Source organism: Alexandromys fortis, unplaced genomic scaffold (assembly GCF_014885135.2).
Source record: "Alexandromys fortis isolate MF-2015 unplaced genomic scaffold, M_Fortis_MF-2015_v1.1 scaffold_25, whole genome shotgun sequence".
NCBI lineage: Eukaryota > Metazoa > Chordata > Mammalia > Rodentia > Cricetidae > Alexandromys > Alexandromys fortis.
The window spans coordinates 12,961,601-12,987,301 of record NW_026067904.1 but is presented as its reverse complement, the minus strand read 5'-3'; the positions used below and the strand labels follow the sequence as shown (position 1 = coordinate 12,987,301).

The following is a 25,701-nucleotide window of genomic DNA, read 5'->3' as shown; positions in this document are numbered from 1 at the left end:
AGTGCTCCTTAGAACAGTGCTCCATGTTTTTTCCATGTTTTCCCTGATTGACAACAGTGCTATACAAGTATAAAAGCTACAGCTTCATGTGCTCATATTAAAAATCGTCCTTTAAACCATTCCAACATGTTGATTTTCAATGTGCATATATTATTACATTACAGAGAAATATGAAAATGTACAGTAGCAAAGAAATTTCAATCAGAAATAGCAAAAGCTATCTTCCTTAACAGTCCAAAATAATAGATTTTTAATAATCAGTGAATGTCATCAGCAGTTCCTTCCTGACCCATCAATCCTATCTGTCTGTTTTCTAAGCCACCTCTCTTGTCTGAATCACATAACATAACTCTAACTGTTCTTCTCACGGCTAGGCACATACATGGACGTTGTTCACAACTTCATGAGCATGGGTGAGGAATACACAGACCCCACTGTGATGAAGTGAGCTGCAGAGAAGATGTACGAGCTTTATTATTGTCTTCAAAGGTTCTGCTGAGGAGATAATGTGCTGAGTAGGAAGGTAAGAGCTCTCACGAATGCCGTTGGCAGACTACTCTCAGGTAAAAAAAAGGAGTAATAGCTTTGACTTCCACCAACAGAACACAGGAGCATCTGGGTCTGGATAGACTTAGACTCGCACACCTTGTGCATATGCAGTGCCTAGAGAGCCTGGAAGTAGTTCCAGGAGGTCCTGGGGCTGTAGCTCCTGGCAGTTCTGAGCCTTGATATTCCACAAGAGTAGCAAGTACTCTTATCCTCTGAGCCATCTTTCAAGCCTGTATTCGGATGTTTTAAATACGAAATACAAATATTTTGTGAGGAAATGTCTTATACTTGAAATTTCACGTATAAGAAAATTGTTTTATTTAATCATTTAAAATATTTTTATACATTTTATTGTCTTGTCACTTTGGCAGAAGTAGTCTCGTTAGCACACATCTTATATGTACCCATTTTCTCCCACATTTGCTTGGAATGACTTCAGGGTTTCAATGGTTAATATGAATAGGATTAATTTTTAAAAGAATTCTTTGTTTATATGCAAGAAATCTGTTTCTATTTTATTTATTTATCATAAACTTTTGATTAAAAAATACCAAGTATTGCTGGGTAGACTTGCCTGGCCTCAGAACCTACATTCTCCCACCCTCACCACTACACACCAGGTTATAAGTGTATGCTCTATGCTGACATTAGCATTTTAATTATGACAAACTTATCTCATGAATATTTCTGTAAAAATCATAATTTTGCTTTTATTTTATTAACAAACTAAGCAATATACCTACATTTCTTAATGTCAAATCATTTCTGGCCTCCTAAAAAGAGTTGTTCATGGAGTGACTTATTTGTCTGCTATGCTAAAGGACTATTTTGTAAATATTTTACATAATATTTTCAGATTACTCGGGAGGCAGAGGCAGGCGGATCTCTGTGAGTTCGAGACCAGCCTGGTCTACAGAGCTAGTTCCAGGACAGGCTCCAAAGCCACAGAGAAACCCTGTCTCGAAAAACCAAAAAATAAAAAAAAAATAATATTTTCAGATATATGTATCTAAAAATATTATTTACATACATTTTATATTATATACATACATACATTATATACATACATACATTCTGAGGATTCCTGGAGGCAGAATCGCCATTTCAGACTGAGAGGTAAGAGCCAGTGGCTAACACACACACACACACACACACACACAGATTAATAATTTTTTTCAAAAATTTCACAAGATTCTATTATTGAAAATATAAGCTTGAATTCATTTAAGAATCTCTCTCCTTTTTAGTAGACTGGGTATTTAAAATGATATTGCAATGATAAGTTGTTAATAGGCTAAATAACATCTGACTACACTGTCATCAAATCTAGGATCCAGTATGAGGTGCAAATTAGTTAAAATTTTGGTAGATTTATTTTTATAAATTTCTTCTTGGACCTTTGAACAATGTCTATATGCTGTTTTTGTTGCCGTGAGACTGCCTTATTGGATTTTTCTAATTGATATTATTGAGTTATACATTTTTCTCTGCTCTCCTTCCTTCCTCTCCTCTCCGTTTCTACCATCTCCCATGGGCTCCATGCTCCCAATTTACTCAGGAGATCTTGTCTTTTTTTTACTTCCTATGTAAATTAGATCCATGTACATCTCTCTTAGGGTCCTTGTTGTTGTCCAGGTTCTTTGAGATTGTGATTTGTAGGCTGGTTTTCTTTGCTTTATGTTTCAAAACCACTTATGATGGAGTACATATGATAATTTTCTTTCTGGATCTGAGTTACCTCGCTCAATATAATGTTTTCTAGCTCCATCCATTAGCCTACAAGTTTCAAGATGCCATTATTTTTTTCTGCTGTGTAGTACTCCACAGACTGAGAGAAACAATGAATAAATGATTCCTCCTGAAACTGAAAAGCTTCTGTAAAGCAAAGGACATGATCAACAAGACAAAACAACAGTCTACAGAATAGGAAAATACCTTCACTAACTCCACATCAGACAGAGGTCTGATCTCCAAAATATACAAAAACCTCAAGAAATTGGTCATCAAAATAAGAAATATCCAATGAAAAATAGAGTACAGACCTAAACAGAGAACTCTCAACAGAGGAATCTTAAATGGCTGAAAAAATACTCAATGCAATACTCAACATTTTTAGCCATCAGAGAAATGCAAATCAAAACAAGTCTGAGATTCCATCTTACTCCTGTAAGAATGGCCAAAATCAAAAACACTGATGACAACTTATGCTGGAGAGGTTGTGGGGAAAAGGTAACACTTCTGCATTGCTGGTGGGAATGCAAGCTGATATAGCCCCTTTGGATGTCAGTGTGGATTTCTCAGAAAATTAAAACAACCTTCCTTAAAACCCAGTAATATCACTTTTGGGTATATATTCAAAGATGTTTAATTGTACCACAAGGACATATGCTTCACAGCAACATTTTTTTTTTTGTCATGGCTAAGACCTGGAAACAACCTAAATGTCCCTAAACCAAAGAATGGATAAGGGAAATGTGGCATATTTACACAATGGAATAAAAATACTGCTTTGAACAATTGAACAAATGTTCTTACAGTATGATTGAACATCTTTTGGATATATGACAAAGAGTGGTATTGTTGAGCCTTGAGGTAGGTTGATCCCCAATTTTCTGAGAAATTGCCATACTAATTTCCAGAGTGATTGTACAAGTTTGCATTCCCACCAGAAATGGAGGAGTGTTCCCCTTGCTTTACATGCTATCCAGCATAAGCTATCATTGGTAATTTATTTATCTTAACAATTCTGACTGGTGTAAAGATGGTATCTCAGAGTTGTTTTGATTTGCATTTCCCTGATGGCTAAGGATGTTGAAAACTTCCTTGTGTCTTTCAGCCATTTGAGATTCTTCTTTTGAGAATTTTCTGTTTGGTTTTGTACCCCATTGTTAATTGGGTTATTTGGAATTTTGATATCTAATTTCTTGAGTTCCTTATCTATATTAGAGATCGATCAGTCCTCTGTGTGATGTGGGGTTGGTGAAGATCATTTCTCATTACAGTAGGATGCCTTTCATATTAATTGTTTCCTTTGCTTCTCAGTTTCAGGAGTTCCCATTTATTTACTCTTGTTCTTAGTGTTTGTGCTACTGGTGTTCTATTAAGGAAGTGGTCTCCTGTGCCCAGGCATTGAAGGCTACTTACCACTTTCTCTTCTATCAGATTTAGTGTTGTCAGATTTATATTGAGGTCTTTAATCCATTTGGACTTGAGTTTGTGCATGGGAATAAGTATGGATCTATTTTCATTTTTTTATTTGTTGATATCTGTTATGCCAGCACCATTTGTTGCAGATACTTTTTTTCCATTGCATAATTTTAGCTTTTTTTGTCAAAAAACTAGGTATTCATAGGTGTGTAGATTAATATCTAGGTCTTTGATTCGATTCCATTGACCAACCTGTTTTTATGCAAATACCAAGCTGTTTTTATTGCTGTAGCTCAGTAATAGAGTTTGATGTCTGGGACAGTGATGATTCCAGAAGTTCCTTTATTGTACAAGATTGTTTTGGCTATCCTGGGTTTTTGTTTTTCCATATGAAGTTGATTATTATTCTTTCAAGGTCTGTGAAGAATTGTGTTGGGATTTTGATAAGGATTGCATTGAATCTATAGATTGCTCTTGGTATGTTTGCTATTTTTATTATGTTGATTCTACCTATCCAAGAACATGGGAGATTTTTTTCATTTTCTAATATCTTCTTCAATTTCTTTCTTCAAAGAATTAAAGTTTCTGTCAAATAATGTTACCCCAAGACTGTTTCTGTTATTTGTGGCTATTCTGAATGGTGATGTTTCTCTGATTTCGTTCTCAGCTTTTTTATCTTTTGTATATTGGAGGGCTAATGATTCTTTTGAGTTGTTCCGGTATCCTGCCACATTACTGAAGGTATTTATCAGCTGTAGGAGTTCCCTGGTAGAGTTTTTGGATCACTCATGTATGCTCTCATATTATGTGCAAATAGCAAAAGTTTGACTTCTTCCTTTCCAATTTGAATCCCCTTGATTGCCTTTTGTTGTCTTATTGTTTTAACCAGAACTTCAAGAACTATGTTGACTAGATATGGAGAGAGTGAACAGCCTTATCTTGTTCCTAATTTTAGTTGAATTGCTTTGAGTTTCTCTCCACTTTTTGATTTGATACTGGTTGTTGGCTTGCTGTATATTGCTTTCATTATGTTTAGACATGTTCCTTGTATCCCTGATATTTCCAAGACCTTTATCATGAAGAGGTGATGGGTTTTGTCAAATGTTTTTACAGCGTCTAAAGAGATGATTATATATTTTTCTTTCAGGTTATTTTATGTTTGATTATATTAATTGATTATTGTGTGTTGAATCATCCCTGCATTTTTTTTGGATAAAGACAACTTGATCATAGTGGATGATATTTTTGATGTGTTCTTGGATTCATTTTGCCAGTATTTTATTGAGTATTTTTGCATCTTAGTTCATGAGTGAGATTAGTCTGTAATTCTCTTTCTTGGTTGAGTCTTTTTATGGTTTTGGTATTGGGGTAACTGTAAAATCATAAAAAAGAGTTTGGCAATGTTCTTTTTGTTTCTACTGTGTGGAACAATTTGAGGAGTACAAGTATTAGCTCTTCTTGGAAATTCTGGTAGAATTTTGCACCGAAACCACCCAATCCTGGGCTTTTTAAAGTTGGGATGCTTTTGATGACAGATTCTATTTCTTTGCAGTTTATAGGTCTATTTAAATTGTTGACTTGGTCTTGATTTCATTTTTTTATGTGGTATGTATCCAGAAAATTGTTTGTTTCTTTTTCCAATTTTATGAAGGATAGGTTTCTGTAATATGACCTAATGATATTCGGGATTTCCTCAGTGTCTGTTGTTATTTTCCCCTTTTCATTTCTGATTTTGTTAATTTGGATTTTCTCCCTCTACCTTTTGATTAGTTTGGATAAGGGTTTGTCTATCTTGTTGATTTCTCTCAAAGAACCGGCTCTTTGTTTCACTGATTCTTTGTATTATTTTCTTTCTTTCTATCTTATTGATTTCAGCCCTCAAATTGATTGTTTCCGGTCGTCTACCCCTTCTGGGTGGATCTGCTTCTTTTGTTCTGGAGCTTTCGGGTGTGCAGTTAATCCACTAGTGTGAGCTTTCTCCACTTTCATTATGTAGCTACTTAGTGGTATGACCCTTCCTCTTAGCACTACCTTCATTGTGTCCCATAGGTTTAGATATGTGGTGCCTTCATTTTCGTTGATTTCTAGGAAGTCTTTAATTTCCTTCTTTATTTCTTCCCTGATGCAGGGGTGGTTCAATAGTTCACTGTTCAATTTTCATGAGTGTGTGGCTTTCTGAGGGTAGTGTTGTTGCTAAATTCTAACTTTAAACCATGGTGATCCTATAAGATACAAGGGGTTACTCCAATTTTTTTTTTAATCTATTGAGGTTTGCTTTGTTACTGAGTATGTGGTCAATTTTAGAGAAGATTCCACGAGGTCCTAAGAAGAAGGTATATTCTTTGTGTTTGGGTGGAATGTTCTGAAGATGTCTGTTAAGTCCATTTGGGTCATAACATCTGTTATTTCTCTTATTTATCTGTGTGTTTCTGTCTTGTTGACCTGTTCATTTGAGAGAGTGGGGTGTTGAAGTCTCATACTATTAGTGTATGGGGTTTGATGTGTGATTTAAGCTTTAGTAATGTTTCTTTTACATATGTGGGTGCTCTTGCTTTAGAGGCATAGATGTTTAGGATTGAGACTTCATCTTGATGAGTTGTTTCTGCTATGAGAATAAAGTGTCCTTCTCCATCTCTTCTAAATGATTTTAGTTTGAAATCTATTTTGTCCAATATTATGATAATTGCATCCACTTGTTTCTTAGGTCCAGTTGATTGGGAAATTGTTTCCCAACACTTTACTCTGAGGTAATGTCTGTCTTTGAGGTTGAGGTGTGTTTCTTGTAAACAGAAGAAGGCTGAATCCTGCTTTTGTATCCATCTCTTAGCCTGTGTCTTTTTATAGGTGAATTGAGGCCATTGATATTAAGAGATATTAATGAGCAGTGACTGCTATTTCTGTTATTTTTGGAAGTACTATTTGTGTGTTTCCCTTCTTTGGGGTTTGCTGGTGTAAGGTTATCTGTTGCCTGTGTTTTTGTGGGTACAAATAGCTTCGTTGGTTGGTGTTTTCCTTCTAGTGTTTTCTGTAGGGCTAGATTTGTGGATATGTATTATTTAAATTTGTCATGGAATATCTTGTTATCCCCATTGATGGTAATTGAAAGCTTTGCTGGGTATAGTAGTCTGGGCTTGCTACCATGGTTTCTTATTTTCTGCAGCACATCTGTCTTTCAGGGATTTCATTGTAATTCTGATAGGTCTGTCTTCATATGTTACTCAACCTTTTTCTTTTGTAGCTCTTAATATTATTTCTTTTTATTTATTCTGTATGTATTCAGTTTTTATTACTGTATGGAAATGGGACTTTTTTGGGTCCAGTTTATTTGGTGTTCTGTCAGCTTCTTGTACTTTCTTAGGGATGTTCTTCTTTCAGTTAGAAAAGTTTTCTTCCATGATTTTGTTGAATGCATTTTTCGGTGCCTTTGAGCTGGAGTTCTTGCCCTTCTTCTATCCCTATTATTCTTATATTTGGCCTTTTCATAGTGTTCCAGATTTCCTGGATATTTTGTATTAAGAATTTGTTGGATTTAATGTCTTCTTTGACTCATGAGTCTATAGTATCTACAACACTTGAGATTCTCTCTTCCATTTCTTGTATTCTGTTGGTCATGCTTGCTCTGTAGTTCCTGTTTGTTTATCCAGATTTTCCATATCCAGAATTTCCTCAGTTTGTGTTTTCTTTATTGCCCCTATTTCAATCTTCAAGCCTTGAACTATTTGAACTGTTTCTTTCATCTGTTTGATTGTTTTTTATTGGTTTCCTTGTGTTTCTTTGGGAGAGATTTATTGATTTCCTCTAATTTTTTGTTTGCCTTTTCCTCTATTTCTTTAAGAGAATTTTTCATTTCCGCTTTAAAGGCCTCCATCACCCTCATAAAGTTACATTGAAATTGTTTTCTTCTACTTCTTCTGAGTTAGGATGATCATGTCTTCCCATTGGTTGACCACTGGGTTCTAGTGTTACCATGTTGCTTTTTAGGTTGTTAGATAAATCCTTGCATTGACGACTACCCATCTCTTTCTTCTGTTGGTGCCGGTAGTGTCTTTCTCTCTTAGTCCAATCGTTGCAGTAGGCAGTCTGTGTCTTTGGGAACTGTTCTTGGTCTGCTCTGTACTGTTACTCTCTGTGTCGCAGGGAAGCTCTGAGGTCTCTCTTGGCCTGCTCTCTTGGCTTGCTCTCTTGGTTCACTCTGTGCAGTCACAGCTTGTGTTTCAGAGTTCCTTTCTTGGTTCTCTCTGTGTAGTTACTGTTTGTGTTTCAACGTTCCTCTGAGGTTTGGGGGCTAAGTGGGTGGGTGGGACAGGAGGTTTTGTGGGTGGAGTGGGACTTGTAACTTTCAGGGTTCAGTGGATGGGATAGGAGTGTTGGAGTAACCTACCTGCAGGAAACTCATCCTCTGGCTTGCTAAAGAAGCCAAGGCGGGTGAAGGAGGGGCCTGGGCTTTTGCCCCTGTTTTTTTTAGGAGGGCCTAGAGATTGGGGTGTTCCATCGGGTGGGTAATCACTCACCTCTTGGTCCTCTCTGTGTAGTAGTAGGCTGTGTTTTAGAGTTCCACTGAGGTTGCGGGGGGATAGGAGGGCTTGGGGCTGAAGTGGGACTTGTAGCTTGTAGGGTCCGAAGGATGGGATGGGGATATTGGAGCCTCCTACCTCTTAGTACTCTCTGTGTAGTGGCTAGCTTGTTGCAGAGTTCTGCTGAGTTTGTGGCGCCCGGGAAGGGATAGGAGGCTTAGGGGGCAGATTGGGACTTACAGCTTTCACAGCCTGATGGATAGGATGGGGGTTTTGGTGCAGCCTACCTCATAGTACTCTCTGTCAATCTAGAGCTTTCTTTTTCCATGCAAATATATACAGCTAGAAATTTCCTTAAGAATGTTATTTTCATGGCATTATGTGCATTATGGTAGGCTCTATATTGATTCTTTTTATCTAATTCAGGTACACACTAAGCATATGGATATGGATCCTTATAAGGTTTTGCGTACAAAGAATGCAAGACTACAAATGTTCATAACAATTATGTAAGATCTGAATACTTAGAGTAGGGATTTAAATCCATGATGAAGTTCCATTCCAGAGGCTACACTCTGAAAAGCTCTTCTGCCTGTTGCTTTCATCTCTGTGTGCTTCTGTTTCTCTCTGAGGAGGTATTTGGTACTGGCAGTGCTCATAATTCTGTTTTTCATTCCTGAATTTTGTCAGTTATGCTCATTTCATAAATGGAAGATGTGTTTTCTTGTTCAAATTACCACTTTTCTTTTGCTGTGTCACTGTGAGTTTTCTTACCATGGCTGCATGATCTATGTAATCCTGCCTAGCAGTGCCTCAAATGCATTCAGGGAATTTTTTTCCCTTGGTGCTGTGCAGTCAGAATGCAGACTCATCACAATTCCTGGCTCCCTTTGTAGAAACTGAGAGGGACAGACTCACTTACTTTCCCCCTGGAATGACAGAAGTGGCAAGCTGAGTTAAAGGCAGTTGATGAAGTTCTGGTTGAATAATTCAACACACTGCAAGGGGAGCAACAAGGTAGAAGTGACAGATTCCAATCCTTCCACAAAGGTGGCTATGTTACCCAGGATTCTTTAGGAAATGGTCCAACAGAAGATACGGAAGCCCACAAAAATGGATTTAGATTAAAGAAATAAGTCATGGGCTACAGAAGTCCAAAATGTACATCACAGGTTGCTCAAGGGAAATGAGCAGTTAAAATACTTCTGCTCCAGAATTCTGTTTTATTCAGTGGAGATCAAGCCTGATGCTGTCCAGAACTTGAACTGATTGATTGGATGGCGAAAGATAATGTGTTTCACTAAGAATCTTCTAAGTTAAAAGTTCTTGCCTAAGCCAAAGGCTTTTAATAAACCCTCCCATGTTGATGCAGAGCAGTCACAGCGTATCTGACAGGATCTACACACCAAGTCCTGTTTTCTTGGGCTGTTGCAGTGAGCTCCTCCTGAGTCTACTCTTCTGACTGTCTGACAACACAATTTGAGCATTCCACAGTAATCCCCATAGCCAATGACAGAGAAAAATATTAACTTGTCAAATAGACACTGGTTTAAACAAACACAGACAATAGCTAAGACAAGACTGATGAGCAATCCTGCACCATGTTATTCAGGATTGAGACAAGGTCAAATAGAACCGCTGGAACAAGGCTGGATTTACTTTTCTTTCAACTGGAGTCCCAATCTCCTTCTGGCTTTCAGTTCAGTGTCTTTTCTTCTGGATGCATACCAGAGACGGCCTCCTCTGATAAACTGCAGTCACCATATTTAGGTAGCAGGGAAGCTTAGTTTCTGAGGCTTTCTGTTGATGTAAAGAAGCATCATGACCAAAGCATGTTGGGGAAGAAAGGGCTTGTTTGGCTTACACTTCCATATTGTTGTTTATTATTGAAGGATATCAATATAGGGACTAATACAGGGCACGCACCCGGAGGTGAGAGCTGATACAGACTGCTGCTTACTGACTTGCTCCCAATGGCTTGCTCAGCCTTCTTTCTTATAGAACCTAAAACCACCAGCATGGTGATGACACCACTCATCAAAGCTGGACTTTGCCCCATTAATCACTAATTTTTGGTTATGAGCCTAGCCTTTAACGGCTGAGCCATCTCTCCAGCCCAAAAATGTGTAGCCCAGGCTGGCCTCAAACTCGTGATCCTCCTGCCTCGGCCTCCTTCAGCAAATCCTACCAGCGTGCGCCACCACAACTGCCTAACCACTAATTAAGAATGTATTACAGCTTAATCTCATAGAGGCATTTTCTCAATTGAGATTTCTTCCTTTCAGATAACTCTAGTTTGTGTCAAGTTGACATAAAACTAGCCAGCCTACTTAGAAATGGCGAGATTTTTTTTTTGAATGAGTTAGTCTCTGTCAAAGAGCTTTCTTAGAATTCCAACCGGTAAATCCAACCTTCTTCCCAGTGGAAGAAAAATCAGACCAGTAATGGAGAAGTCACTGGCTGATACATTGATTTTCAAATTGTAGAAGATAATTAGGAGGGAGCAGTATTCTCCAGGGTGGAAAAATGAGCCTGCAGCATAACCACTGTTCCAGAAAAGTTGTCAGAGGAACTTTGGGAGAACATTGGAGCGTTAGCTAGTGAATCAGAACGTGGACCTCACCTACTACCCAATAAAGGCTAGGCATACAGCTGAGGAAAGTTCACATGCGCACTCAAAGGAAAGCATTGGTGTGAAATTATTGTGAGTAGCCAAACTGCACTTTTATCAATAAATATTAGGAAAAAACCCAGATGGCATAGAGAGAGAAAAAGAGAAACATTAAATAATAAATTTGTTTGATATCTATGTGATGGAATATGTAACTAAACTAAACTAAATTTATATCTATGATGTTTGATAACATGAAAACAATGTAAGGGGTGGGGGAGATGGTCCAGTGGTAAAGAGTAATTACTGTTTCTGCATAGAAGCCTGGTTTGGTCCCAAGGACCATATGCAGTGGCTCACAACTGCCTGTACCTCTGGAGAGCGGGCACTCCCTTTTAGCTACCACACACACTTGAATGCACATGGTATACCTACAGATTACCAGACATATATATGCACATAACTAAACATAAAAGTTCAAAGATAAAACAGTTACCTTAAAAGGGGAGGTTAAGAAACTTTCATAGCCAATGTATGATAGTATTTTATAATTCAAGATATGTAACATAATTTTTAAACATTAGTTACATTTTCCTCATGAAGTAGATGAAATTAATATTAGTTTTTTGGTGACGGAATAAAGAGGATGATGCTGTGTGTTAAACATGGGAAACATTCAAGGGCTTTTAAATTTACTTTATAATGATTTAACACTAATATGAGGTAATTTATTACTTGTGGAACAGTTGCAAACAGGTATTTTTCTGTAGAAGTATTCCACAATGTGATTGAGGTCATTTGAGCTCTTGAAGCCCCATTACATTTATAATTTTATCAATGATTAAATTACTGAAATGTTTTACTTACTTTCTCACTTGGTTCAAACAATGGTTTAAAAATAAAAAGAGGTTTTTTGAAACACTTTAATTTAATGAGTCAAATGAATATTATTAATCATACTAGGTTTATCAATAAGTAGCTAAGATGTTTAAATGAATATCAATAAATTATAACTGAGAAGGTTATTAGAGAATTAAATGCCAGGTCAATCTTAGAAGACACGTTAAGTTCTTAGAGTTGAAATACTTTGGAGTAACCAACAGAGTATACACACATTCAGTCACCTCAAACTTTTTGTGATAGCGGTCCCTCAGAGCTTCTATTTCCTGCTTCCGTTTCGACTCCAGCAGATGGACGTGGTGAGTCATGTAGTCAATGTCCTTCTGGACCTTGGCATTGGCTTGTTCCAGCATCTCCTTCTGCTTCTCCAGATCCTCCAACATTTGTGCTGTGTCTTCAATATGGCTGTTCAGCTCTGCGATATCTTTGGAAAAGTGCTCGTGTTCTGGAGGCAGAAGATGAGAGCAACACAAAGTTCAGAGGTGGCAGTACACAGTCCAGAAAGTAATGCTTGTTTATACGCAGGCTCCACTTGAGCTTTAGAAATTATTCATCTGTGAATTTTATTTAAATATTTAATTGTAAAACATATTGTTTTTTTTCGCTCATCACCAAAAGGATTAAAGCATGCTTTACTAACAATTTCTAATTATTTATAATTATTTATAATTTATAATTAATAATTTATAATCTTTAATATAAATCCAATTTATTACAATCAGCAAAATGATCATTATATGATATGGAATTCTCCTCGGGATGCTATGAATACCATTAGTGAATAAAGAAGAACTTTGGGCCTATTACAGCACAGAGTAGGGCAAGGTAGGAGTTTCAAGCAGATAGAGGAAGAGAAAGAAAGCAGAGTCAAAGAGAAGCCAGGTAGCCTCCACTGGGTACAGATGCCTCCAACCCTGGCAACAAGCAAGGACCATAGGCAGAAAATAGCAATGGAAAAATCTCTAAATTTGAAAAAAGATAAACACCAATTGTTTCAATAAAAATGTTTGAAATTTTAGACATTGAAATCACTCCTAATTACTTATATATCTTATATGAACTTAGACAATTACAGACAAATTAGCTAAGAGGGCTCTTGCATTCTTCCCATTACTATTTCTGAATACAAAAGCCATTTTGCATTGTTGGAATAAAAGCTAAATAATTTAAAATAAACTAAATTTTCTCATGAAGTTTGTTGATAACTTTGTATAGGATTGTGCCTTCAATTCATGAGTTAGGTCTGTATTTTTTTAATATTTATACTGATTCCCCCTGACTTTGTTGTATAGTTTAAAGTGTTTTCTTAATCAGTTGTGGTCTCTGTTTCTCTCTCTCTCTCTCTCTCTCTCTCTCTCTCTCTCTCTCTCTCTCTCTCTCTCTCTCTCTCTCTCTTTCCTGGCTTTCTGTACATTTTCAATTACATTTATAAAAACAGTGCTAACCTTTATACCCATGCATATTTCATGTTGAAGCCTTTCTAAGTACTGAGTCAAGGTCTTTCTCTTAATGCCTAGAGACATATTTTGTTTTATTTTTTGTTTATGTACTGATACTCCTCTTTCTATAAACATTCACAGTTAGTTAAATATAAATCTCAAATTTATGTTCTGAATATTTTCATTATCAATAACCAGAGCCACAAGCTGGATGTGGATAATCAGGAGAAAAAGGAGAGGAGGAAGAGGAAGAGGAATAAGGAAGAAAAAGAGGAAAAGGAGGAGGAAGAAGAGGAAGAAGAAGAAGAAGAAGAAGAAGAAGAAGAGGNGGAGGAGGAGGAGAAGGAGGAGGAGGAGGAGGAGGCGGCAGAGGAGGAAAAAGAAGAAGAAGAAGAAGAGGGGGGAGGGGAGGGAAAGGAGGAGGGGAGGAGGAGAAAGAGGAGAAGAAGAAAGAAGAAGAAGAAGAAGAAGAAGAAGAAGAAGAAGAAGAAGAAGAAGAAGAAGAAGAAGAAGAAGAACAACAAGAACAACAAGAACAACAAGAAGAAGAAGTTGGTTTTGCTTTATTTAGAGTTCCATGTCTCTATTTTTTATTAAAATTTTATTTTATTTTTTCCTTTAATTGAAAATAGATTTTTTTTCACACATAATATATCCTGATTATGCTCCCTGATTCCTCTAATCATCCCAATTTCTTTCTACCTCCTCCCCACCCAAATCCACTCCCTTTCTGTCTTTTATTAAAAAACAGGTTTTATATGAATGATAATAATAATAATAATCCAATATAAGCAAATAAGATAAAACAAAACCTTTCACATTGGAATTAGAAAGTCAAACAAACACACACCAATCAGAGGCCCATTTGTTCACACACTCAGGAAAACTATAAAACACTAAACTGAAGTCAATATATATATGTGTGTGTATCTGTGCAAATATATATATATGTACACAAGAACTTGGTGCAGATGTGTACATGCTCTAGGCATTCTGCCTCAGATTCCATACTCTTTTGTTGTCTTTTTAGTTCGTCATTTTGTGTTCTCTATCTTCTAAACTATATGTTTTCCATTGTGCTGATTTATCTCCCATTCATCCCTGCTCTCCTTGGAGTGTGTCCCTTCCCCTTTGTAACTTTACACATGTGCCTTGCCCATCTGTCCTTCAAGGGGATGCTTTCAATAATCTCACTGTGGGAAGTTGCCTGTAGTTCTCACATCTACTGGAGCATATCCATTCTGCAAAGTGTGTCACATACTGTCAAACCCTCTCAGTCTAAGGTCTGACATTTCTTCCTCTTCCATGAAATAGTCATAGGGAAGCAGCTATGGATCCACATGCACAGATATGTGAAAAACGGAGCTGGTAAGAGGAGACATGCAGAGCACCAGGGGAGTCTTGGTCCTCATTTGTGCTTCCAAATGCCTGTGGTATGATAAAATGTGTGGGTCACTTTATTTTACGAGAGAACAAAGCTATACAACCCAATTTATATAGTTTATGGGATCATATAACAAACAATTTATGTTGGAAGATATTTTTGTTTATTTTTTTGATAGAAAAAGATAAAGGCTTTCTTAGACAGCACTAGATACCAGGTAAAAGGATTTGCATTTTCTGGGAGGTGTTGAAACTGATTTATGACCTGACAGAAAGGAAGGGACCAGAGCTACCAATAGCCTTGCTCCATTTTCTTGAATGACCTCTTCATGATATCCTGTGTGGATTCTTATTGGCTGACCCAAAGGAAAGCCAGACCATAGAAATATCTTTAGAACAGCCATTGAATTTAGCCTTCAGCGAGACTAGACAGCACATGTGCTGTACGGAACAGGACGGTAGACTAGAGAAGAAACTAGAAGAGATCTGGGAAAACAACAGATGGGTTTCCTAATTTTGTAAAATGTTTGTGCTAACAAACATCCTACTTACAACTGTTAAATGATTAGAAGGTTTTTAAAATTTATTATACAAGATAATACGTGAATCAAAACCAGAAAAATACATAACTATATTTTATAAACAGATTAATAACATTTAAGGATTATGCCTTATTTACATTCATATAAAGTCAGTTGATTCGCGGAAACATTTTTCACACAGAAATGCCTTAAGAAGTATATAGCAACAAGTTTAAATTATACTGTAAGCATAAATAATGCATGACTTCTTAAATAAAAGGAAGCAAGTAAATACATACTTTAATTTTAAGTATACCTTCAATAGTATTGATTAAAGTGCAGTCCAAATCATGTTATTACCCATCACAAGAATGTAGTACAATTATTAGTTTCCAGAATATATACACACTTATATTCTTTTTATTTCTACAACTACCTAAAGATAATTCCAAAAGGGCTCAAAACTATAGTATTTAAATGATCTTATAAATGACTTTTAAACTAATCAGAGTAACATTCAATATATCAGCTCTCAACACTAATTTTTCTATCCTGCTAATGAGAAATGACAATTAGGAAAACTGCAGATGATCGGTAAATGTGAATACAAGGAGTCCAAGGTGCCTATTCTGACCCTGTCATTGTATCATCAAACTTACATACCATGCATTATCAGCACAGTAATCCATTAGTAGGTCATTAATATAAGTTCCATCAAAGAAAGAATCACACAAAGGACTATTTAGATTATAGTATTTTCTTGCAACTTCCTAGTATGCATTTATCTACTTTGGAGGTGATTTGGTATTATGATCCAAGATTATTCATTTGTTCACCATGACATATACTTTAAGTCCATGTCTTTTATCCAAGAACAATGACAAATAACAAATTCTTAAGAATTTCCTATTAAAGTGATAGATTGTATGAGTATATTATTTTTAAAAAATTACTTCAAATCAAAGACTCCTTAACTCAAAAATTTACCTCAGGATGCAATAAGAAGTTTCCAGTGTCTGATAAACCTCTAGTGAGGAAGTTTTTGATGACAAGGGGTTTGGAGAAGGTAAAAACAGCAGCCAACATCTTTAGGTTGTGATATTCCACCGTACCTCTCTCTGTGTGAGCTCTAAAGAACAGCATCTTCTTTCTTTCTTTCTTTCTTTCTTTCTTTCTTTCTTTCTTTCTTTCTTTCTTTCTTTCTTTCTTCCTTCCTTCCTCCCTTCCTCCCTTCCTTTCTTTCTTTTTCTTTTGTGGTTTTGTGAGGCAGTGTTTCTCTGTGTAGCTTTGGTGCCTGTCCTGGAACTAGCTCTTGTAGACCAGGCTGGCCTTGAAGACACAGAGATGCACCTAACTCTGCCTCCTGAGTGTTGGAGTTAAAGGAATTTGCCACCACCCCCTGGGTGGACAATATTTTCTTAACCAGTTATTACCCAAGTTACACTTGCAAACATGTTAAGGTTGTCTTCCTGCTAGGAGTTCCTTTCAAACTGAATTCATTTCTAAGTTCTCAAATGTAAGTGTGTGTCATTCCCAACATGTCTTTACGAAATCTGAATTTTCCTACATTGCAAAACATGGCTAATGATATCAATTGGTCAGTCAGCTTTAATAATTGAATTTTAATAACAAACACTACCATAATGGTAAGTAAAAAAAAATACCAAATATTGACCTATCTCCAAGGTGTGTTAATGAATGGTGTTTCAACAAACTTAAAAGCCCACAGTCACGGTTGGCACAGCACAGCACTCATTTGTGTCTCCGGACTCAATAAATCGTTAATACTGTATTCCAAACAGTCCTAGTTTATAAGCAACACGTAATGGTAAATTGTTTATATAGATCAATGGGTCACTTTGTCTGCTCCCCTAACACTGACTATAGAGTCAAAACCCTTTTATTACCTTTCTGCACAGCCGTTGGGAGTTCTTGGAGCTTCCAAATGGACCAACAGTCAATTTTCATGCTAATCTTTTTCTTTCTTGATTTTTGTTGTCTTAAAGCTTGTTCCGCTTCTGCCCTGTCTGTTTCCAGACTTTTAATGAGGTGGATGGCCTCCGATAACAATGCCTCCATTTTCTTTTTCAGCTCTGGACACTTCCTATCTTAAAATAGGAATACAAATTCATGTTAATCAATCAGCCCATAGGCAATGTGACAGAATACCAGTCTCACTTGAAGTATCCTTCCAAATATTTATGTCTTTAAGAGAAGAACTTTAGAAAAGTTAATTCATCTTTAAAAGACCATTTGTAATGTCAAGCAGAGCCAGGCATGATGGCACAGGCCTGTAATATCAGCACACAAGAGGCTGATATTGCAAGATTCCTGTAGGTTCAGGAGACAGTCTGAGCTACATAACAAGAGATTTGCCTTGAAAGCAAACAAGAGGGAGTTAAAAATATGTAACCTAAGCATGGGAATAATACAAAGTTGATGCCATATTCTTTGGGAGACAGAATTTTCTGTGAACACTTATAAATAAAATAAGTGGAAAGGCTCAACCAGTATCTTCAAGAGAATCTCTGTATCAGAAGGAAAAACCACTAGAGGACCTGTTACATTTTTAAATTGTGGCTGTATTTTCTCTTAATCTTTCTGCACACAAATCACAATGAGCAATTAAATCAACACAAAGATTACTCAGTTCCTGGAAAAGAAGGCATTGACAGCCTTTAGCTTCATCAAATAATAACTTCTCCACCTACCCTTGGCAAGAATTCATCAGAAATTTCCAAATTCTATTAATGAATTCTTTAATTCACTCTGCTAATGAGAGATGATGCTAGTGATCATTGGTTCACAACTCTGGAATAACATGGCTTCATGTTAACAAAATATTTCCAGAGGCATTCATTCATCTTTTTCTGAACAAATTGTGTACAAAGCTTGTTTTATCCGACCACAATAATATACTTTTCTCTAGGAAGAACAAGGTAAGAAAGATAGATGAGATTCCTGTCTTGCTGGCATTTGTAGCTGTAATGGCTGACTTTCACCAGCATGTGACATGACAAGAATACATAAGCACAGTGCCAAGAGAGGAAAGGACACCGTGGAACGGAGGCAGGAGGGAAGCCAGTGTGATGGCATCAAAGAAGAAAGTGATGGAGAAATATTTTTTCTCTTTGGAAAATAAAGACAATGATTTTTTTCCCTGCTAGATGGCAGTTCTCGAAATGGCCACACAATGGTTCTGACGATAAGCTGGGCTGCTGCATCATCTCTCCTATTCTAGAGAACTTGTCAAAGACGTTGGCATGTATCCTTAAAAGAATTAATTTTAATGGAAAAAAAAACTAACTTTCTCTGGTCTGCAGCTTTATCTGTTCTCTTTGAACCTCTTGTTTACTTTTATCCCGGGTACGTTATTAAATGGATTTTTAAAGAAAACGTTCACGGGACATTGATAATTTGTAACTCTCTCCATGATCAAAATGTCCCTAAGTCTTTAGTCTACAAAGCACAAAGATACACCTGTCAGTGATGATAACTGCAGCACTTTAGCTTACTGAAGTTACATGTGTTTTACCAAAATTATTCGTTCTGATTTTAAAAATTACCTTTTACTCTCTTTAACAGCATGCAAATAAATATTAAATAAGTAAATAATTTGCAGTGCCTTTGATCCAGTTTCACACAAACCTATTTGTATTAGTATATGTAAACAGAGACTTGCGCCTTTTAACACACACTCTTTCATCAGCCACTACCCTCCTGGCATCACCGTGTGTCTTAGACTCACATGTGCACGCTTCTGATCAATGTTATGCTAGGAACTTTTACGGTAACTGTGGCCACTAATAAGTTGATCTTTTTTTTCCCCACATCCATGACATATAAACATTGAAGCTTTCTTCTTCTCTACAGACATTAATACAGAAATAAATAACTAAAAATTGGTCAAAATAGAGCCTCAGAACGAACAATGGTTTGAAAAAACCAAAACATTTGTTCTTCTAATGAAATGTCCTGAGTTCGTCAGTTTTGCTCCAGTAAAGACATTTGTAAATTTTTGTGACAGGCAAAGATGAGAAACTTAACATAATCTTAAGTATATATTCATGTATGTTGAAATAATATTAATAATAACTTTAAGCCAATATTTAAAATTTCAACTTTTGTATGAGATTGTGGTAAATTCTGATCATATGAAAGCCACTGTACCACAGCTATTTATATTTCTATGTAAGTTAAAAGGAAACTTAGGAATTAAGTTTCTCAGTCTTATTGGACACATCCCAGCTGGTCAGAAGGATCATAGCTGCCCCACTGGAGAAACAGACAGACACTGCCTTGATCACTGCTGGAAGTTTTATCAATGTTTCTCAACTTTAACTGGTTCCTTGAGCTGTCAACAAGTATCACTACACTCCAAAATACTAAGGCCAGTGTTGGGTATTGAATTTATTAGTAATAAATACTAGCTGCAGGCATGTTTCTTAGAATGTTAATTTAATTTCATTCTTAGAATGAAATTTAATATAGGCTTTTTTCTTTATATGATATCCCACAAACTCAAAATATAATAATGATGGATTTTAGAACTGTATTAAATAAAAGGTCAATGACCAAAAACATTTATATATTTTTAAGTATGAAAAGCAAACTTACCCCTTGCTTTTTCTGGGCGGACATCTTTCTCTGGGGCAGTGGCACCCGAATCTTCTTTAACATCTTTAGTGGTAGAAGTCCTACAGATACATAACGAGGAAGACAGTACCAGTTTGTAAAAAACACATACATTAAAAGTTAGTTAAATAAAATTTTCTAAAACATTTTTGTGGAATGTTAAATGTCATTTAAATGACAATCTCACTAAATAGTAGAATGATATAAGACATTTTATTATCCAGTAGTGTTTATACTTAAATTAACAAAAAGTTTTAAAACAATTACAAATACCTCAGGCTTTCTTGAGAGGACATTAAAACATTATTTTTATTTAGAAATTTGTATTTTTAGAATTTTTAAGATGTGGTTTGATTTACATGTGGCATGTTTGTGTGTGCGTGCATGTGTATATCCGTTACACATGTGTGGCAGCTTGCCTACCAGAAGAGTAGATTAAAACTCCTAGTGGTGGAGTTCAGTGGTTGTGATGTGTCTGAGGTAGGCGCTGAGAACTGAGCTAGAGTCCTGTACAAGAGCAGTGTGCCCTGTAAATGCTTGAGCCTGCTCTCTGGTTCCAAGAGAATTTTGATCAAAGATCAATAGGATGAGATGATACGTACTTTCTTTTCAGATTAGTGAGTTCTTAGAAGCCAATATAAACCACAAAGAGTAAAGGTAACAATTTCAGACATAAAGGTAGCAAAATTTTAGAAAAGTTTCCAGAAAAATGCTATTCTTTCTAAGGCACTCTTCTTACTGGGGCTGCATAGTTTGGCTAATACCTTATTTCTGATTTCCCTAGTCTAATGCTAGGATCCTAAACCGAGTCTTCACACCTTTTAAAAATTTTGTATTTTCACTGATCAAAATTTTAACATGAATCAAACATCAATGGAAAGAAGGGTATTTTTTAAGCTCATCTAAATAATTTAATTTTATTAAAGATTCATTATAATTAACAAAATCTCTATGCATACCAAATACCTTTAAAGCTCAAAAATAGCTCAAGTTCAGTTATTAGCTTGGAGACGACATGCAATATCATATAGCAGTAATATTTCAGATTTCATAAAATTCACCATCAAATTTTATATCTCACTTTGTTGCATAAAATTTTCCATTATTTTAATACCATTAATATTTTCACTATTTCATGTTATTATTTTTAAAGATATTTTTAAAAGCTTGTTTTTTCATGAGATACATTACTTACTTTATTCTTGCTTTCTCTTTTATTTCAGTTTCTTTATTGAAAATCATAATTGTTTTTTTTTTATTTTTAAAATAATAAAATAATTGTCTCCAAATCAAGGATTAAATAATGCTTTCCTCTTTTGCTTGCAATCTTCCCTGAATATTGTGACAAGTCATCATACACTATTAACTATAGTTTTGAGGGCTTTGTTGTTTGTTTGTTTGTTTTTGGTTCCCTCTATATAGGACTGGTTATCATGGAACTCTTTATGTAGATCTGACTTGCCTCAAGCTCACAGTGATTTTCCTGCCTCTGTCTCTGAAAGATAGGATTAGAGGCCTGCACCACCATACAAGGCTAGATGTAGTCTTGTATATTATCTTTTGGATTTTGTTCTAATACTAATACTAATTAATTTTTCTATAGTACTTTTAAAATCAAATTTTAAAAATTGACAATGTTATTAGACAGTCTCATCTCTCCCTCCTACTGGTCTTTATTAATGACCAATCTGCTTTCTGTCTGTATGGATGTAGCTATAATGATTATTCCATATAAGACCCATATAAGGACCCTGCCTTTAATATATATATTATATATGTGTGTATATATATAATATATATGTGTGTGTGTTTATAAAACCTGTATGTAATATATATATATAAGTATAGATGAATAGATGAACACATATGCTATCTGTCCATATTGTATTATTATTATTATTATTATTATTATTATTATTATTAAGAACTTCATTTTTTTAAAAAAATTCTAGTAATAGTAATACTTTAATTTTTTGTTTGGTAATTATATATATTTAATCAACATTTTTCCCTTTATTTTACATACTAGCCACAGTCTCCTGTCCTTCCTCTCCCCCTGACTCCTCCCATTACTCCTTCCCCATCCACCCACTCTGTCTCCATTCAGAAAGAGGCAGTCCTCCCATGGGCTTGAACATAGCTTGGCACTTCATGTTGAGGTAGGGCTGAGTTCTTCCGCCTGTATAAAGACTAGGCTAGGTAATCTAGCATAGGGAACAGGTTTCCAAAAGTCAGCTCAGTGCCAGGGACAGGTCCTGATCTCACCGCTAGGAGCCTTACAAACAGACCAAGTTACACAACTGTCGCACATATGCAGCGGACCTGGAATGGTCCCATGCAGGCTCTCTAACTGTTGGTCCAGAGTCTATGTGTTCCCACGAGCTCAGGTCACCTGTCTCTATGGGTTCCTCCATCATGACCTTGACGACCCAGGTCCCCTATGATCCCTCCTTCTTTTTTCAGGAAGACTCCCAGAGTTTGACCCAGTGCTTGGCTGTGGATCTCTACATCTGTTTTTATCAGTTACTGGATAAAGGATCTGTGATGACAATTAGGGTAGTCACCAATCTGATGATAGGAGACAGACATTTCAGGCACCCTCTCAACTACTACGAGAGATGGTCTTAGCTGGGGTTTTCCTTGTGGATTTCTGGGAGTTTCCCTGGCACCAGGTTTCTCCTTAGCCCTCCGCCTTGCCCCCAAACTGTCTCCTGCACCCAGCCTCCGAAGTTCTTTCTATGGTACAAAAATTAGAAAAAACACACCCTTTTAATTCACTGATAGATTTTCCCACCTTTTATTTCTTATGAAGCCTGGTGCTTTGAACCTTTGTATTTAAGTTTTCACTTAATATCTGTTTCAAATGCTTTGGGGATATATATTTTAGAGTGAATGTTGTCTGGCTCTAGGGATTGTTCAGGATTTTACAACTGACAAGCTGATTTTAACTGTCTGTATCATCTGTCATCGACACCAGCAGTGTACAAAGAATGAAGTGTGGAACAGAAAAAAAACTGATGTTCTTGACTTCTCTAAGAATTTAGGCAGAAGTTCTCCATTGCTATCAGTTCGTGTGCACCAAAGCTTTCCAGAAATGTCTTCTATTGTTTAGGTACTGCTTTTAGAATTCTGCTTATTTAAACTGTTTTTGTTATGAGAAGCATTGTTTCGTTCACATAATTTTCTCTTTGGGTTCAAGCAGGTTTTCCTCCCCATTTAATTTATGTGGAAGACTATATGGATCCACTTTTGTGTATAAAATTATCATTACTATTCTCAGGAAAAATTCAACTTGGTCATCATGTTTAACTCTATAAATAGGATGCTGGATTCAGTCATCGATGGCACTTCATTGCAGATTCAACGAGAGAATTCAGATATGAACTGCAACTTTTTGCCAATGTCTTTATTTGCTTTTGGCACCATGCTAAAAGAGGCATCATAGAATAAGTGGAGAAGTGTTTCCAGCTCTCTGTTTTGTTTTGTTTTGTTTTTAAAGAAACTTGAGAAAGCATGATAGAAAGTCTCACTTCAATATTTAATAGAATTTGTTCTTCTTGTTATGATGATAGTGTCTTGGCTTGCTTGGGGTTTTTTTGGCTTATTTGCTTATTTGTTTGTTTTGATTATTGTTTTGAAGGAGGTCTTAATATATAGCTTAAGCTTGGCACTAACTGACTGTCATCTAGCCTCTGCTTCCCTGGTATTTGGGTTAAAGAACATGACAACTCTACCTGAATAAAAGTTTTTTTTATTCTAATTAAACATTTTTATACAATGTATCATCATGTGTTCCCTTCTCCAAACTCCTCGCAGATCTTCTCTCCACATCCTTGCCCACTGAACTTTTATGTTTTTTCTCTTTCTCACACACAAATTGAAAATCAAAACAAAGACTGTCGTTTTGTCTTGTTGACAGTGTCCTTTGCTTTACAGAAGCTTTTCAGTTTTAGAAGGTCCCATTTATCAATTGTTTTTCTCAGTGTCTGTGCTAATGGGGTTATATTTAGGAAGTGGTCTCCTGTGACAATGCATTCATTTCTCTCTATGATGGTCAGGATGCCTGGATTTATGTTGTGGTCTTTGATTCATTTGAACTTTAGTTTGGGTATGGTGATAGATTAAAATGACAGTCTACAGAATGAAAAAAAAGATCTTCACTAACCCCACATCAGACAGAGGTCTGATCTCCAAAATATACAAAGAACTCAAGAAATTGGTCATCAAAAGAATAAATAATCCAATTTAAAAAATGAAGTACAGACCTAAACAGAGAGCTCTCAACAGAGGAATCTAAAATGGCTGAAAGACACTTAAGGAAATGCTCAACATCCTTAGTCATCAGAGAAATGCAAATCAAAACAACTCTGAGATTCCATCTTACACCTGTAAGAATGACAAAGATCAAAAACACTGATGATAACTTATGCTGGAGAGGTTGTAGGGAAAAGGAAACACTCCTGCATTGCTGGTGGGAATGCAAGCTGGTACAGCCCCTTTGGATGTCAGTGTGGTGATTCTCAGAAAATTAGGAAACAACCTTCCTCAAGACCCAGTAATACCACTATTGGGTATATATCCAAAGGATGCTCAATTGTGTCACAAGGACACATACTCAAATATGTTTATATCAGCATTGTTTGCAATAGCCAAAACCTGTAAAAAACCTAAAAGTCCCTCAACTTAAGAATGGATAAGGAAAATGTGGTACATTTACATAATAAAGTACTGAACAACAGAAGAAAATAACGACATCTTGAAATTTGCAGGCAAATGAATGAATCTAGAAAAAATCATGTTGAGTGAGGTAACCCAGACCCAGAAATACAATTATCACATGTACTCACTCATAAGAGGTTTTTAAACATAAAGCAAAGAAAACCAGCCCACAAATCACAATCCCAAAAAAACCTAGACAACAATGAGGACCCTAAGAAAGACATACATGGATGTAATCTACATGGGAAGTAGAAAAAGACACAATCTCTTGAGTAAATTGGGAGCATGGGGACCTTGGGCGAGGAATGAAGGGAAGGGGAAAAACAGGGAGGGGAACAGAGAAAAATGTAGAGCTCAATAAAAATCTATTTAAAAAGAACCAATAAGACAAAAATACCAAAGAAAACAAAGCCCCCTAAAAATAAACAAACAAATAAACAATTATGAAGCTAAGTATGTGTTGTCTGACTGCTCCAGGGCATAGAATCTGTCCTGAAATGTACTTAGTATGCCCAATGACACACTTAAGAAAACTGATTTTCACTTTGCCAGCAGGTTTCAATTGAAAGTAGCTTCTTGGTTGGGAGTAGACACCATGTCTACTTCCCCCTCCTTAGTGTTGTAACCCCATCTGGACTGAACCTGTGAAAGTTGTATCCTTGCTTCCACAGTCTCTGTGAGTTCAGATATGCATCAGCACTGTTGTGTCTGGAAGACACTGTTTCCTTGGGGTCATCCATTTGTCCTGGGTCTTACAATCTTTCTGCCTCCTCTTCCCCATAGATCGTTGAGTCTTGAGGACAGGGTTTTAATGAAGACCTTACACTTACCACAATGTTCTAAAGTCTCTGGCTTTCTGCAACTTACTCAACTGTGGGCCTCTGTGTTAATCCTGAGGCTTAGATGATTGTAGTTGAACAAGGCACTGATCTATGTGTTTAGTAATATGGCATTAGGAATCATTTTATTGCTATGCTCTAGGTAAAGCTATTTTGATTACTAATACTATCTCCTTAATATTTATCTGTCAGCTATATTTTTTATTTTCTTCTGAGTCACCTATGGTAGCTTATGTGGATCTAGAAATTTACAGAATAAAGCATTTTTATTCATTCAACCCCTTTCACTTTTGATTAGAATGTTTAATCTATTTTCATATACATTAACTGCTCAGAACAAAGGGTTTATTTCTTCTACTGTATAACTTATTTTTCTATATTATTAATATTTTCTTCCCCTCCCCCCAGGATTTAAATAAATTGTCTAATATATTTTTGTGTCAA

The 25,701-nt window shown here is 36.2% G+C and overlaps 1 protein-coding gene across 1 annotated transcript in view; it reads right to left on the bottom strand.

The window, feature by feature from the left end:
• Ccdc178 (coiled-coil domain containing 178) overlaps positions 1 to 25,701 on the bottom strand; it is a 374,856-nt gene that overhangs the window by 310,308 nt on the left and 38,847 nt on the right. Inside the window, exons 5-7 of the mRNA XM_050134843.1 lie at positions 19,682 to 19,761; positions 16,972 to 17,172; positions 11,946 to 12,166 (exon numbers count right to left, since the gene is read on the bottom strand). Of these exons, the coding sequence (XP_049990800.1) occupies positions 11,946 to 12,166; positions 16,972 to 17,172; positions 19,682 to 19,761 (502 nt within the window). The remainder of the gene's footprint in view (positions 1 to 11,945; positions 12,167 to 16,971; positions 17,173 to 19,681; positions 19,762 to 25,701) is intronic.